Source organism: Aegilops tauschii, chromosome 5 (genome assembly GCF_002575655.3).
Source record: "Aegilops tauschii subsp. strangulata cultivar AL8/78 chromosome 5, Aet v6.0, whole genome shotgun sequence".
Lineage (NCBI taxonomy): Eukaryota > Viridiplantae > Streptophyta > Magnoliopsida > Poales > Poaceae > Aegilops > Aegilops tauschii.
The window spans coordinates 329,943,272-329,961,190 of NC_053039.3; the positions used below are offsets into that span (position 1 = coordinate 329,943,272).

Sequence of the window (17,919 nt, forward strand, 5' to 3'; positions counted from 1 at the left end):
AACAACATACGTCATTCCCTTTGTCATTGGTATGTTACTTGCCTGAGATTCGATCGTCAGTATCATCATACCTAGTTCAATCTCGTTACCGGCAAGTCTCTTTACTCATTCCGTAATGCATCATCCCGCAACTAACTCATTAGTCACATTGCTTGCAAGGCTTATAGTGATGTGCATTACCGAGAGGGCCCAGAGATACATCTCCGATACACGGAGTGACAAATCCTAACTTGATCTATGCCAACCCAACAAACACCTTCGGAGACACCTGTAGAGCATCTTTATAATCACCCAGTTACATTGTGACGTTTGATAGCACACAAGGTGTTCCTCCGGTATTCGGGAGTTGCATAATCTCATAGTCAGAGGAATATGTATAAGTCATGAAGAAAGCAATAGCAATAAAACTAAACGATCATAATGCTAAGCTAACGAATGGGTCTTGTCCATCACATCATTCTCTAATGATGTGATCCCGTTCATCAAATGACAACACATGTCTATGGTCAGGAAACTTAACCATCTTTGATTAACGAGCTAGTCAAGTAGAGGCATACTAGGGACACTCTGTTTTGTCTATGTATTCACACATGTACTAAGTTTCCGGTTAATACAATTATAGCATGAATAATAAACATTTATCATGATATAAGGAAATATAAATAACAACATTATTATTGCCTCTAGGGCATATTTCCTTCACACACAATCTATCCCTTTGACCCAACAACGAGAAGGGTTTGACCATGATGGTTTTCTATTGATACTAGCAAGGTACGTGCATTGCATGCATAAGATTTGGTAACCAAATTATGAATAAATAACACACTATAGCATGTAAGCTTTGAGTCATATATCCATGATGTAGATGTTTGTTTAATTCTTATAGTTCATCTCATCCAAAATCAATTAGTTTTATAAAAAAATCTATTTTAAGATTCATGGAATTGTGCAGTGTAAAGCATAAATTAAAAACAAAAGGTGACAATTCATTTACAAAAATAGTTTGGGCAATTAAGATATGGAAGATTCTAGAGAACAAAGGAGAAGTGCTTTTGTGTTTTGAGGTTTGTGCATTATGCTTAAGTTCAACCATGGAGTCTTCTAGATTGTACATGTGGCAGAATCTGGTGGAATGTAGATGATATCCAACGGCCAGTAGTGCTCGGATTTGCCATCTCTGTACTGTCGGATTGGCTTCATCCAACGACCAACTTTCAAAGTTATTCGCACACTATATAGGGGTATAGATATAGATGTGTCCCATGCTAGACCAAATAAAGTTTGAGCGTATGCGTGGGACGACCCCCCCCCCCCCCGCCGCCGCCTCGAAGTTGGGAAACTGACATCGTACGTATTGAACCAGGCTTGGAGTCGAGTACGGTGTTCGGTTTGTAATGTAGTTGGTGGCCCATTGAAGTTGTGCATTCGGGATTTAAACACATTACACACCACTGTACCCATACATATTTTCGGGATGCATGCAGTGTATACGGGGTCTTCTGATCGACCACGTCTCCATTGTGCAGTTTTTTGTGACGACACACATATCTGTGGGCTCCCCGAGTGTATATATATCATCCCTTTGACCGATAATGAGGGGTATGTGTTGACCATGAATGGATTCCTCCTAGTTCGTGTTAGGGTCGGTCACCGTCACATGTGGCTCAACCAAAGCTCGAGCTCATGCGCTGTCAGGATTCCCTCCCACATGCTCGGATTGCTGGGTTCGACCTACATCATATCATGCGTATCTCGTCCTTAACTACCTTGCCTTCATGGTTGTTGTTTGTATCGAGAGGGAGGCACCACATCTAAATTGTACATTATTCTATATTGAAAACACACATCACCCCTTCCCAATGTACATCATTTTGGGCCGCATGCAAGAGGTGCTGGTTTTGTGGTCCCTCTCGTGCGATTTTTATGATGGTTCAATCTATTGGCCCAAGCGGTTTATCGACAACAACAGCTGTCGTTTGACCAAACGATAGATTCATTGGTCCGTCTTATGGTAGGTCATGATGACATGCATGTATGACCAAAGCATCGATCATTACGTGCATCTGTCCCGCTGACACAAGGTGGGAGATGGTGGGCCAAGCATCCTTGCTAGGTACAACATTATGTCATTATATATATATACACACACACACACACATATATCCAAGGGTGCTTTCGGTTTGCGAGGCAGGTGCCACCAAAGTTATGCATTGTGTATTTAAAGTTTTAAACATCCCCAATATTCCTACATATATTTGGCCACTTCCAGGTGGTTCTTGACTTCTGGGCCCTCTCATCGATCTTCGATGACGCGCCCAACCATGGGCCCGCGCGGTCAAAGTTGTGCATTGGAATTTTGAACATCACAGGCCACCCATTTCACTCATATATATATTTGGGCCACATGCTGGTGTGGCTGTCTTCTGATCCTCTCTAACGTTTTTTTTGCTGCAAAGACTCTGATGACGCTCAACGGACACAGGTATAATATCTTAACCGTGTCCGATACAAGTGCGCTGTGAATCACCACGCCTGCGCAAGCGCGAGCAAAGGTGGAGGTACTGGCTCAACCGTGTACGATGCAAGTGCGCTGTAAAATCACCACGACCGCGCAAGCGCAAGCAAAGGATGGAGGTACTGGCTTAACCGTGTGCGATGCAAGTGTGCTGTAAAACCACCACCTGTGCAAGCTAAAGGCGGGTAAGTTTATTTGGAAATTAGGACGAACCGTGTGCAATAGACTAGCTAGCTAGAAATATAAAAACAAACTACCCGCCTTGAGCGTTGCAAAAATCGGCGGTTCCGCGCCACTTTTCCTTATTATCATACACGCATATTGTTATTGGACCGTGCGCGATCTTGGGCACTCCCGCCCTGCATCAATTCCTTTACCCAAATTTTAGTAGCCGTCGTACTTCAGCCGTTGCCCACACTCCTCCAGCACCGACCTTATAGTAAGATTGCAGCAACCGAGGCATTTGAACCGTCGCCCTTCCTCATCCACCACCATCTCCACCCACCATTACTAAAATTTTCAGTAGCTGTGGCGTATCCTCAGACACCCCCCACACAGTCCCCCACTCGCCCCCTTCCCCCCTTGAACCCTAGCTCGCGGCTGCCGGCGGCGCCGCCGCCAACCCCTGCCGGCCTGCCCGTTCCGCCTAGCTTAGATAATAAAGTTTACGTTACCCAGCGATTCCCATATCGTCGCCCCACTCCCCTGAGTTTTTAGATGAGGCCTGCGGTGTCCCTCCCCGCCAGATCCACATCCCCTACTCCAGAATGTCGTAGCCTAAGCTCGACCACATATCCCGGGGAGCCCGACGAGCGTTCGGCCAAGAAGAGGTTTATCATGGCCTCTCCGGCGGACGTTGGAGAGGTGGCCGCCGTTCGCCCCGACCTGTCAATCCCAGAGCAACACGTCTTCGCGGAAGCCGGCGAAGACGTTGACTATGTTGCCACACCGAAGGCTTCATGTCAGCGGGCTAGCGTATTACTGTATCTCGGGAAAGCTGGCTACGACATCAAGCTCGTCCACAGCGACGGCTTCACGCGGGCCATGTCACAGGTTAAGTGGTCCATCCCCAACCCCTCTGGTTCAACCATTGTCGATCTCTTCGACGGCCCTACCGCTGATCTCCTCCGCCAAGCGGTCAAGGATTTGTGATCTTTATACGCCATCGAGCCCATTTTGTCATTCCTGAAGGACACGTTCTATGGCGGCGGCTTGGGATCCTCAATTGCCAAGTCAGATCTCATCGACCACGACGACGACCACGAGGAGGGCACCCACGAAGGTTCTTCCAAGGTGAAACAGCCCATCTGTGACATCAGAGAGCACACCATGGGTCTGTGCTTTTCCAACTGAAAGGATCCCGTCCATGAAATGTGAGGCAACATTCTATCAGCAAATCTTACCTTTTCTAGCTTGCCAACCCGTACCCTTTGTTGTAGTAGCATTTGCCGTGTGGTGTTTAACTGTGTCGTGTTTAATTATTCCAGTTATGCAAAAATGTATTTTCAATAGGGCTATGTGATGTTTAAGTATGAATTGTCCACTTCAGTTTCACGAATGGCTATATTTGGTTGTTTATAGCGAGTAGATGCCTTATTTATATGTATTTGGTTGTTAGGTTGGTTGGAGTGAGCATTTTTCCAGTTATCGAGTAGATGCCTTGTTTATATGTATTTGGTTCTTAGTTTGGTTGCAGTGAGCATTTGTCCAGTTATCAAGCAGATGCCTTGTTTATATGTTTGGTTGTTAGGTTGTTTTTTTAGCATTTGTCCAGTTATCAAGCAGATGCCTTGTTTATCTGTATCTGCTTGTTAGGTTGGTTGCAGTGAGCATTTGTCCAGTTTTCAAGCATATGCCCTGTTTATCTGTATTTGCTTGTTAGGTTGGTTGCAGTGAGACTCTATCCAGTTTTCAATGGCTATATTTGGTTGTTATACTGGTCATTTATGCCTTGTTTATTTCAGTCATTCACAATGTGTTGTTCATTATGTGCAAGTCGGAATTGTGACGCTCGACTACATCAATACCAGTTTGAACGGCTATATTTGGTTCCAGTTATTCCTGGTGTAGTTAACACATGCCCTTTATTTCAGCTTTATACATTTATCCAGTGTGATGTTTAAGCATTACCTACGTTTTATTCATTTTCAACAATACCAGATTGAATTGCAATATTTGATGACTGTTAAGCCTGCTGTCATTAACATTGCCTTCCATTTTATATCTGCTTTAACAGCATGCTGAAACCAACACATTCAAGCTATCATTTGGAGATGATGTTGTTTACCTTTGCTATATTTGTTTGATGTTAAGGTTGTTGTACTTATCAAGTCTTTCCACTACTTATGTAGGACAACAACGGGAGTGGCCACCATTTTCCGCCGAGGTTAGCTTCATCCCTTGGCTTGTACTCCCCCCCCCCCCCCCCCCGTCGTTACATAATGTAGTGCATATAGATCCAGGCCGGAACACTTGTTAGCTTCTAATATTGACTTGTTGCTTGTAGGTACATATGCCCTTGGCAAGGATCCATGCATCGACCCTTTTTGTGTATGGGGCAATGAGATATTCATGAACAAGCATCAAGTGAGGAAACTAATAAGGATTATTAGCAAAAAGATACGAATGGTGGCAAGCAAATTATTTGTTTATGATCTATCTAACACAACAGTGAGCTGTAGGATGGTAACTACAAACTTTGCAGCCTTCTCTTTTTACTGCCCATAATGAGTTGTTAGACAACAATGTCTGAATCTTTTTCGTTCGCAGTGGTTCCCGAAGCAGTTCACTCAAGATTACCTCGCAAAGTACATGATTGGTGGACACTCAATGAAGGTTAAAGTATTTCATCCAGACTACAATGAGTATCGAGAAGTCGTAATGAAGACAGTGAAGGATGGATGGGCAGCCATCACAAGGGGTTGGCCTAGAGTCGTGCGCGCATTACGCATGGAGGAGGGCACAATATGGGCATTCCGCTTCACCTTCTCTAGCAACCAGAATGTCTTTCGCCCCTCTCTTTACAGTCTTTAGTGCAACTGTGGTTCATCATTCTTTACTTGGTGCTTATGTAGTTCTTCAGTATATGTATCTGTGCATCAAATTATGCATTCGTGGTTGAACCTATATTTGTAATAAACATGGTTGGATATGAAATAAGTGATTGCCTACTTTCAAATTCAAAACATGTGATTTTTAAACTAGGGATTAATTAGGAATTACACTGCACACGGTTTGCGAAAGCGAAACGTCTGCGATAGACGTGGAGATCAGAAACGTTTCTAGGATCCACTACGTGTGCGATCAATCTCCACTGCACACACGACATCCTCTTGAAAACTGTTTGCGTTAGGCCACCTTGCGCAAATGTTTACCACATAAAAACTGTGTGTGATGGACAGCCTTTGCCACACAGTTTCTTCTATGCACCGTGTGTGATGCATTCAATAACGAAAACGATAAAATTATTAATATCATGTGCAATGGCAACGTTATCACAAACGATTTAACGGGGAAAATTGTGTGTGATGTACCTGTGAACGGAAAAGTTTTTCTTGGAGCGACTGTGTGGGATGTACATACGAACAAAAATGTTTAGCGAGGACTGACTGTGTGGGAAGTACTTGCGACCGGAAACAGTTTCGCCTGTATAATTGTATTTTTTTAGCTCTACCATACGTATTTCTGTATTTGAGCGCTCGCCGGTCGCACACAACCTCATTTTGCCGAGTGTGTGTGCCAGGAGGGCATATCCCCGATGGTTTCTGGGTCGTGTGGGAAGGACCCCCTATCGCCGTCACTCACTTGGCGACGGTTCCGAACACCGCCGCGGAAAGGGGTTAAAAACCGTTTGTATAGCACCGACGCGTACCAGTGGGGGCTGAACCTGGGTAAACTCGTGTCTTTCGATTCCTATCAACCCCGTACAGGCTACTACCTAGCTGCGATGGCCTCACAACTAAGTCCTTTTTCGAGGACATCCGCCGTGACAAAACCACGACACACCCCAACATAGTTAGTACAAGCTAATCTCTCACAAAACGATCTAGACCACCTACACCGAGCCCTGCCTGCTTCCAATCCCTGATTTTATCGAGGATGAAGTGCACTAGGGGTGAAGGTCCTCTGACTTGATCATCTTGATGGAACACTCTGACATTCCTTTGTTTGCATAGCGACCAGGCGATTCTGATAAGCAAAGAGTCGAAGCCTCGCTTGTTCTAGACCTGAAAGCGTCGTCTGCTTGTGAGCCACCAATCAATGAAGGTATTTGTGACCTCCGGACAAAGGACATTGAGCTGAAGCTTGTCGAAGTAGGTGTGCCAGACTTCCCTCACGTAGACGCATTGCGCGAGTATATGATTAATATTATCCTCTTCCTATAAACAGGTGTACGTAGCACGCTGAAGAGTGGTCCTGCAAGCCATGGCGAGCCCTTCTATCAGAGGTCCAAAGTCTATATTGTGCCGCCAACCACGCAAAGATTTTGCACTTGAATAGAGCCCAGCTACGCCAAATGCAAGTAGCAGTCGGTGATCGTACCAGGCCATTGCAAAGTCCGACATATGTGGACTCGGCAGAATAGACCCGAGCTAGCTGCGGGCCAAGCAAACCTATCATGTGCCTCGACATCTCTCCGAACCATAGATATCACGTGCCTTAGATCAAACCATTTGCGCCCCAAAAGAGGTGTCCAGCTCCACCTCCCCAGCCCAACGCTTGTTGACTAGTGCCCGTGCGGCCGTCCTCGAGTTTTTGACTCTCGTATGAAAGTAGAGGCTCAAATTGGAGGCTATAGCCGTGTGACAGAAAATGTGAGGAGTGCTTTTATGATGTCACACAATGTATTCTTTTTTTGAAAGATAACAGGAGAGCTGCTACTATTCATTAAGAGGAAGTGATAGAGAAACTGATGCTCGGTTAATTGAGGAAACTGAGCTAAAACCTTTACGAAGAGCCCAACAGGGCACCACACCTAGCAAAGCTAGGGCTCGAGCAACTGGACATACATGAACGCCTAAAGGCTGACACAACACGAACTGAAGCCACTCAGTCGTCTGGGACAAGGCCGCCACAAGTATGATTGACGACATCACTGTCACTGGAGAGAGAAGACATGTCCGACGAAAGAGGAGCGAACATGTGCCTCTCTGATCAGGAGAGGGCGCTCAACATGACTCGACTGGCGTTGCAAGCATGTTGTGTGTGCACCAAGTGCCCACCACCATCGCCCCCGGCGAACAAGCCGCTGAGGAGCACTCCTACTGCACTCCCATCGACCAAATGACCGGCCCCAGACGGATGCACCACCAACGGCTCCAAGCTTACCAAAACGCTGCCCGCTTCAGATCCACCGCACCACCACTAACCAAGTGCTCCCGAGAAAATACTTGACTCCAAGGCAATGCTTCCAACAAAAGTAATGACACCAAAGGCGCCACCATTGCACATGGTTTTCACCGGGAGAGAAGAACTTGAAGCAAGGAGAGGTGGCGGATCCCCTCGATGGTGCCTCCAACAAGGAAAAATCACACCCGAAGGCATCATACGCCACCAGCCCAGACCGAAGTAGAGCATGACTTTCGTCAAGGAGCCGAACACCTATGCCAGGGACGACATCTCCAACACACCACCACCAAACCGGAGCAGCAGACGCCACTTGCTACACTATGCAAGAACCGACCGAAGCACCACCGACGCGCAAGCCCAGGGCATCCCGAAGGCCCTGCCCAGACCATGCCACCGCGGACCACCATCCCGTCAAGGAGCCACCATGCAACCCGGCTGCAGACAGTCGCCGGCCGAAACCACCTCCGGGCCTCGCCATAATGCCAGATCCGGCCGCTCCATGCCAGAGGCCGCCCGCCGGGGCTAGCCCGCGCCCCCAACAACGCCAACACTGCCAACCATCGATCCAGACCACCTCTCCAGATCCACCATGCTCGCAGCACCGACGACATCCCAGCACCACGCCGGAGGAGAGAGCATCCTAACGCATAGCAGGGCCGTCGACGAGCGCTCGGGCCACCACCACCTCGCCGGAACAGATTTGAGCAGGGGACGCCCAGATCCGTCGCGACCAGGAACCACGGGCAACCACCACACTGCCCCCGTAGCCGTGGCGACGCCGCCTGTAGCGACCAGACCTCAAACAGTCTGTGCTGCTGTGCACCAGTGTCATCCCTGGATCAGTAATGCTGACACGCACAGTACAAATGGAGGATTTATAACAGAGTAGCAATCACACACTTATTACAACGAATATCTCAAAAGAGAATAAGTATGATAAATATGGCTTAAGGCCATCTAATACGATAACAGCGGAAGACTTGGAAGAATAGTGAGTCCATCAACTCCAACGGCATCACTGAGTATAAGACCACGACCTAAGGCACCTTACTCGTCGTCTGAAAAGTCTGCAACATAAAAAGTTGCAGCCCGGAAATGGGTCAGCACATGGAATATGCTGGCAATGTAACACATAGAGAATAATGAACATAATAATGCTATACTACATGCATATATGGCTGGTAGAAAGCTCTATGGTTACAGTTTTGCGAAAAGCCAGTTTTTCCCTACTTCAAAGGAATAAATTTTATTTAACTATCATGGTGGTTGTTAAACATTGAGATGGTTGACAGCATCTCAATCCCAATTAAGTATCATCATTAACCCAACAAAATTAATTAAAGTAACATGATGAGATTCACATGATAATCCAAGTACTAGATACTCAAGATGTCCATAACCGGGGACACGGCTAACCATGATTAGATTGTACACTCTGCAGAGGTTTGCGCACTTTTCCCCACAAGACTCGATCGCCTCCGCTTGATTCTCGCACTACATGTTGTTTGAGAAACGGATGACCGAGACACAGTCTTTCAGAAGCGTTAGCACCTTACGATGGGTAGACCGATACACCTACATCCCCTACATCTGCTAGTCTACCACTGTAAGAGTTCACACAACTTAATCAACTATGCTAGAGCCCATAATAGATTGTGGCTGCACACGGAAGTTTCTAGCATGAATAATCTCATGATCCTTTTGAACCTGGGTGGCGGTCCAAAAAAAAAACAGGCAATCCTGGAATACCCAGGTACCTCAATCCACCCAGATGTGAGTTTTAGTTGCCACCTTAAGTTTAACCATATATTAACAATCTCACATCTGTCATGGATATCTTTCAAACCCAATCCACGTCTACAAGCATAGCATAGCAATATAAGCAACGTAGAAGTAACTCCCAAGGGTTTGATAATAAAACAGGGTACTACCTCAACTTCCCAATACCCACAATTTAATTAGATCCTAACCATGCAATGTTTGAGGGTTGATCTAATGCAACAAAACTGGGTAGTAAAGGGGTATGATCAAAGTGTTACTTGCCTTGCTGATGATCCGCGAAACCTAGCGATTCGAAGTAGCAAGCGGCGCACTCCGGGTACTCTATCGTAAAAAAAAGCAAATAATAAGTACTCATCTAATGCACATGTAAAACTCAAATAAGAGAAATAACCAGAAAATTCAACTTAAGAACTCCGGTTTGGAAAAAGAATCAATCAAACGAAGCAACGAAAATCAAACGGCGAAAGAAACAAGCTTCGTTTACTAATCTGGATCTAAATCAAATTTTATAGTAGCAAAAACTTGTTTGAGTAGGTTAAACGGAAAGAGAATTTCGAGACGAAACTCTAGGCGCTTGAATCGCCTGATTCCGATAAACGAGCGAAAAGTTAAACTAAAACGAAAATCTGATCAGAAATCGCGATCTGGAATAATCGCGGAAAATTCATCGAAAAGAAAACTGACGAACAGTTAAACGAACGGACGTTCGTTAACAGCGTCAATCCGACGAACACGTTCGTTAAAACGAACGGGTCGGTGAACGTTCACTAGATCATTAAACCGAAAAAAACCGAACTAGGGTTTAGAAAAAAAACGAACGTTTTTTTTAAAGAAAACCGGCACGGCGGCGGCGGCGGCTCGGCTACCTTGTCGGCAGCTCCGGCGGGGCTCCGGCGGGTCGGGCGAGGGCGGCGAGGGGCGGCGGGGTTCGGGCGTCGGCGGGGGCGACGAACGGGGCGGCGGGCGGCGGCGTACGGCGGCTCCTCCTTCAGGCGGCGGGCGGCGGCGTACGGCGGCTCCTCCTTCAGGCGGCGGGGCGGGAGGCTCCTGGGGGCGGGGACGGGTGCGGGTCGGGGCGGCGGGGTGAGGAGAAGGACGGGGGGGGGGGGGGGGCTCGGGGTATAAAAGGAGGGGGGTGCCGTGGATGAGGGGGCAAGGCGGCGGCGGCGACGAGTCCGGGAGGGACACGGGCGGCGGCGGCGTCTCCGTCTCGGTCTCCAGGAGGGAGACGAGGCGCGGGCTGGCCTGGCCGCGCGGCTGGGCTTCGGCCCAGTCGGCGCTCGGCGTTTTTATTTTATTTTAAATAATTCTCCGAATCTAAAAAAATCACAAAAAAATAAATAAAAATCCAAAAATTCTAAAACAAATTTTCTCCGTCTAATTAAAATAATTAGAACGAGATGAACATTTTTCTTGGCCCAAAAATGCAGTTTTGAAAACGTGCAATTTTTTAATGCAAACAAAATTGCAAATAAAATCCGAATAAAATCAAATATTTGATTTTAATATTTTTCCACCAATATTTCAATTATTTTGGAGAAGTCATATTTTCTCCTCTCATTTATTTTAATATGAAATATCTTTCGGAGAGAAATTAATTAAAACCAAAATCCTTGTTTCCTTATTTGATAAAAATCAAATAGGAAGGTCAAGAAAATCCCCAACTCTCTCCGAGGGTACTTGAGTTGCTTAGGGTTTTTCGAGGATTTGCCAAAATGCAATAAAATATGCTATGCAATGATGATCTAATGTATAACATTCCAAATTAAAAATTTGGGATGTTACACCGCCACCATCGAAAGTGCCTGAGGCCGCCGCCCCAGCTTCCTGGCTCCGCCGAAACGCCTAGCGCCCAGGGTCGCCGTCGCGTATCGGCCGGAGGGCGCCCCAAAGAGAGAAGGGGCGAGCCCGCCACCGCCATCCGCCGGACGAGCTTTGCTCGCCAGCTTCTTCCGGCGGCGACGGGGAGGGTGCAGGGGAGGTGGGTTGGGGGCGACGACGGCTAGGGTTCGCCCGAGCCGCCCCCTTGGGGCAACGTGAGCGAGTCGGGTTACCGTGTATTCTTTGAAATGCTTGAAAGTAGGGGTTCAAATTGAAGGCTGTAGCTGTCAAAATGTGAGGGGTCAAAACAAATACACCTAAACACTGAACAATCTGTGCACGTTTGAGGGGTACCGTGATTGGGGATGCTCTCATGGCGTATTTGTCGTTCCCGAGACGTGGAGGTCAATTGGCATCACGGGCGACGCCGCGACGGACTCAGCTGCCCGGTACGCCACGTGGAGATAGACCGCTGAGCCGTCCCTCCGTTCCGAATGGCGATGGTTGAGTGGCCACCCGAAACAGCTAGACCTGGTCCACCGCTCCCCACTTCCGGAGAAGACTTCTAAAAAAGAAGGAAAACCTGAAAGCGTCACCGTCCGTTTGCAATTCCATTCATTGCTCCCGTATCAACCATATCGAATCCAATCCAATCGAATCGCCGGAGGTGGAAGCGCGCATCGAACTCGGTCGGCAATGGCGAGCCTCACCTTGCCGCCGGCGCCCCCGAACCCGCGCCAGGACGCCATCGACCTCCACAAGGCCTTCAAAGGTCCGCGCCTTGCCTTTCCCCTCCGATTACCCCCCTTCCCATTTCAATCCCGCTTTTTTTGGACCGATTCGGTTGGAGACTAGGGTAAGCGCGACCGCGAGATTAGCCGGTCTCAGGTGAGGTGACGAGCTGGAGGAACGTCCCAGGTAGAAATTGCTGTTCCCATCTAGCGGCTGCTCGGGTTGAACTCAGTGGTCAAAAGGGATGTCGGTCCCTTACATTTATTTTGTATGTGAAATTGCTATGAATAATTCTGGTTGATGTGGATTTGTTATTACGAGACTTTAGAGCGTCAGATGTTCAGATACGTGGAGGTTAGAATGGAGCATGGTCGGGTGAGTGATGGTAACTGCAGTACTGCACCGACTGAGGACCTGTGTCTTGACCTGCTATGGATTTAATTTGGAGCCAAGTGGACTGATATGAGGTCAAGGAGGACAAGTTCTGTCTCAGAGAGACCGACTGTTCTTCTGGCCAAAGTGCAAAACCGTGTAATTGCCGGTTACCCGATAATTAAATTATCCCAAGACCGATAGACTTCTTTTTACAATTTAATGGTTCACAAAAATAAGAATCTGATCTTAGGCAATATTTATGGGCTGATAACCTGTACAATAATTGTGATTACTTATATTCTTTTTGACGAGAAACCTGTAGCTTAAACCAGGCAAAACAACGGTTGCCAAACAAATTACAAGACTTGGAAAATTCTCTATCTGGAAGACCGACAGAGTAATTTCGACACAAAGATTCACAACAAACACAGCAAATATAAAACTAAAGCCAAACAGACCAATGAAAGTCTTCCTCTTCAGAAAACCAAAACTCTTGAATTACTTCTCTAGCCTGAATAGGACACACAGTCCGTTAAAATCAACCACGAAAGTAATCCGCCGTGTGGGGGCAGAACCAGGAAAACAGTCTTTGCACATGGGCCGGGGCATCACCCCGAGCTTGGCAAGGAGAGGATCCTTTGTCTTGTCACTGCTCCTGAAAGCCGGGATCCACATGAAAGATCCGTCAAGTCCAAAGGAGCTGAAGTGAAGTCCTGCCATAATGCCATGGTTGACAAAACCACATTTCTGGAACCCCAGATCGACGTGACAGAAACCCCACATCTCGTTCGACGCTGGAGGCAAGGCCGCCATATCGAAGGCAAAGGAGGACAATTATTATGCTGGCTGATTTTGTCTCCGCTATAACCAAGACAATTATTATGCTGGCTGATTTGGTAAAAATCAGCCTCCCCCAACCTTAGAGCTGGGTGAGCGATGATTCACCGGTGAAAACTGCTAGGATGTTAAGGGGTGGCGGCTAGGGTTGTGATTACTGGTATTCTGGTTCACAAGTTGATATATCGTCTCCTGATTTCCTTTTCTTTTATTATTATCTATTTCCTTCTTTTCCCTTCCATTCATGATTCTCCTCCCCTCAACCACCCCAACAGTTTCCAACTTCGAGAAAACGCAAAAAGTATTGTGTCTTCATGCATTGATAGAAAAGGAAAGTTGTGTACAAGTCCAAAGAAGGGCCAGACCTGAGAGTATACAGCGCCGTACCCCTAAGAGCTAGGCGCTGCCGGAAGAAGCACCGCATGGCCAACCACCCCTGCTCTCGCCAGCTGTGCTTCGGCCCTCCTATGTGTTCAGTACAGCTTAGAATTGAAAATTGTCAACTGCTAAGTGCTCCAATAAAAGGCTCAGGATCTCATAGTAAAAAAGAAGGGCTCAGCATCTGACCAAGGTCTTTTAAGAATTTATTGTTATGGACGACCTGTGACATAATGGTGCCATAGTAGTTTCTGTAGCAGTAGAGTTGTAACTATTTGGGTTTTGGCCCCAAGTACCACGACTAGTCGAGTTGTACTCCTTATTACCATGATATTTGAGTTGCGCTCCCTAGTACCATACATTTGAGAAGACAATTGCATCATTTTCCATTTAGTGACCATTACGGTTTATCAATATGAACTGAAGTTTGTTTCTGCGGTACCACCAATGTTATTGTTTCTGTAAACTAAGTTATTCTTTAGATAGGGTAGGAGTAATATATATGCTCTAGTAATTCCTGATGGCTGTGATCAAGTGAGAATTACTAAAAAAGATGCTTCAGCAAATTACTTCTTTGCACAAATTTTATGTTTCTACTTGAAATTATAAGATTCATTATTTATTCAATCAACCTTCATTATATGTCTTCTTTAAAAGTAATTAATCCTTTGCATCCTGATTATGATTTTTTTTCACTTCGTCGTTGGTCTTACAGGGTTTGGCTGTGATAGTACAACAGTTTCAAATATACTTTCTCACCGTGACTCAATGCAACGTGGATACATTCAACAGGAATACAAAACTATGTATTCTGAGGAACTTTCACATCGTATATCGTCTGAACTCAGTGGAAACCACAAGGTATGGAAAATTGTAGAAAAATCTTTATTGCATGATAAATCAAACTATTGCACAGCTATACTAGCTGAAGAGGTATGCTTAATTAGTTGTACCAGTATTCACCGAGTAAAAGTATGGATTTGCATAGGTTAGTTCTATATTTGTTAACCAAGTCTATGTTATGCCAGTCCTCAATATAGTTGAATTACTCAAAATATTGTTGTGGTAGATATGGGTATACGGCTAACCTTGTGGTATATGATTCCAGAAAGCACTGTCGCTCTGGATTCTTGATCCTGCTGGACGTGATGCGACTGTTCTGAAAGAAGCTCTAAGTGCTGAAAGTCTTGATCTGAAAGCAGCTACTGATATAATTTGTTCCAGGACACCATCACAGCTGCAAATAATGAAACAGACATATTATGCAAAGTTTGGTACTTATCTTGAGCATGACATTAGTCAGCAAGCATCCGGCGATCATCAGAAGGTTTCATTTCTTAATTTGTAACTTCTTCATCTGATGCATGGCAGTTGAAAGCTATTTGCATTGCTTACTTCTCTATTCAGGACTTGTGCTCGTACATATCATTTCTTGAAACACAGAATTTTGCTGTGTTCTTCTCGGGCATATTGCAGTTACTAGTGAAATGCTATGTTGATATCATTTTGTACTTTCGCTTTATTATATGTTGATGTCAAGGTTATCTGCTGCATGGTCTTCCTTACAGTTTAGACACGTATACTGTTTGGGTACACCTGTCCAAATTGTACATTTTTGTGCTAATGAATGATATGATGTGTATTTCAGATCTTACTAGCCTATGTTGGCATTCCACGCTACGAAGGCCCGGAGGTTGATCCCACTATAGTGACACATGATGCGAAGGACCTCTACAAAGCTGGTGAGAAAAAGCTGGGCACAGATGAGAAAACCTTCATCCGCATCTTCACTGAGCGCAGCTGGGCACACATGGCAGCTGTTGCTTCTGCTTACCGTCACATGTATGATCGGTCGTTACAGAAGGTAACACTTCTGTTCAGTTTTCCCTTCCCACATACATTTTGGTGCTCTCCTGGAGCGTAATAATGAGTTTCCTTCACTGATGGTAGGTTGTGAAGAATGAAACATCTGGAAACTTTGAAGTTGCTCTGTTAACTATCCTCAGATGTGCTGAGAATCCAGCGAAGTATTTTGCTAAGGTATCTCACCCGTGCTGTCCTCCAAAAAGAATATGTAAACTTCTTTATTTGATATCAAGAGGCAAGCAACCAAGCTTTCATGTTTTTGATAAAGTGGTGTTTTTGTACAGAGCATGAATTACAATAGTTTAACCTTTTCACGCCACACTATTATTTCTTAGTTTCTGATTGCCCCATCGTATACTGTGCATAAAGCCTGCAGGATTTGACTCTTGAATTTCCTTGTTTACATTGTTTTCACGTTTCCTATTTTCAGTGAATATCTAGTTACAATCCTGATGTGATATATTCTAATATTCTATAAATACTTTCGAATAGACAATGGCTTGATTGCTTTGGTACCTGTACCTAACTTCCCACTATAATCCGTAACTGTGCTAGCGGTATTTAGTATCCAGTCTGAACACTAGTATCATTATGGGAATATGCTACCAGACTATGCATTCATGAATGTTATTATCTGCTCATGTAGTAGTCCTACATGAATTGACCGATAACCATACAAATTATGACATCTTTATTAAATCTCTTATCAAGACCTCGCTTCTATTTTGTTTATCTCTGACTTTGTTCTCTTTCTTTGGTACTTGTCATTTTTTTTTCTGAACAATGTTAATTCAGGTGTTGAGGAAGTCCATGAAAGGTCTAGGTACTGATGACAAGACACTTGTAAGGGTTGTGGTAACAAGGACTGAGATTGATATGCAGTATATCAAGGCAGAATATTACAAGAAATACAAAAAGCCGTTGGCTGATGCTATCCATTCCGAAACATCAGGCGGTTATCGGACGTTCCTGCTTTCTCTTGTTGGTAGCCATTAGGTAATGTTCACTGGTGCTACTGTTTTTAAAGTACCCGCTTACATATTAAGATGGTAGTGCTCATATTGACCTTGTGTTTTTCTCCACCCTTCGCATTTCTCAGGCTATGTTTCCTCGACCGTACACGCTGCTCTGTTGCATTACTTTACCCTAAAGGCCTAAACGCAGTGACTCTACCTGGCCAAAATGTATGACGTCGTCATCACTGTGTTCTGGAGCTTTGCTGACAACTATTTCTGCTTTCTCTTGGTTTATGCTTGCCTAAAATGTGTGTATATATTATTTGGATCTGGGGACTCTAGTGCAGTGGCTGCCGCTGGTTCCATCTTTCATGGCATGTGTTATGAGTGCAGTTGGTTTGATGATTGTATTTGGCTTTACTGCTTTCACTGAAGTTCACACTGTTATTTAACTTTATTGAGAAAAAGGAGTGGCGTACATCCAGGTTCTTTTTTTCTTTTGCAGTTGTTGCATTATGTACTTCTGTTGTGCCAAGTAACAGGATCCTGGTTACATAAAATAAAAAAAAGGCACTAACAGGATCCTTGGGTGTTTCTTTTTTTGAGGGGTGGGTGTTTCATATGCAGAAAATAAAAACCCAGGTTTTACCTCTGGTTCTGAATTCTGATACATATTAAAATTTCAGACCTGGTATATGTGATCCTTCTTTTTTCCACAACTTAATAAAAATTACATCTATATATTGTGAGAAATTATGAAAGTTATGTGTGTCGATGGTGTTCTGCTGGTGTTGCACTGCTGCAGTGTTAGACCCTGGATATCTCGTCGCATCCCTTGGCTAACACAATGCACACCTGCAACCATCAATTGTTTTTTTCGTCGAGTGGTCGGAAGGTTTGCCCTGATGGTGACACTATCGAGAGAATGTGGTGTACGTCGATGTGGGCTGTGGAGGATACACACAAAAGAGTTCGCTTTGAGAGTGTGAGGCCTATCCATGTTTTCTCAGGATCAACATTACGCTGTTGCTGGAGCCATCTCATCGTGAAGTCTTTGCTTCGAGACTGAAGATTTGGAGACCCTGGCATGTACCCAAAACCATAGGGATGCTTATCGTTATACGCATTACAGGGAACTACCTAGGGTATGTGCGTAGGTCGGCAATCTGACTAACCAAATATGTATTACTTCCTCCGTTCCTAAATATAATTTAAAAAAATGTAAGTCTTTTTAGAGATTTCAATATGGACTATATACATCCATATGTAATCTGTATTAAAATCTCTAGAAAGGCTTATATTTAG

The 17,919-nt window shown here is 45.2% G+C and overlaps 1 protein-coding gene across 1 annotated transcript; it reads left to right on the top strand.

The window, feature by feature from the left end:
- The first annotated feature begins 11,881 nt into the window (after nucleotides 1-11,881).
- LOC109780554 (annexin D5) lies at nucleotides 11,882-17,092 on the top strand. Its single transcript, XM_020339140.4, has 7 exons — nucleotides 11,882-12,242; nucleotides 14,508-14,653; nucleotides 14,901-15,119; nucleotides 15,441-15,656; nucleotides 15,743-15,832; nucleotides 16,454-16,654; nucleotides 16,758-17,092. The coding sequence occupies exons 1-6, from the start codon at nucleotides 12,167-12,169 to the stop codon at nucleotides 16,652-16,654; spliced, it is 948 nt and encodes a 315-aa protein (XP_020194729.1). The 5' UTR covers nucleotides 11,882-12,166; the 3' UTR covers nucleotides 16,758-17,092.
- Nucleotides 17,093-17,919: the final 827 nt, after the last annotated feature.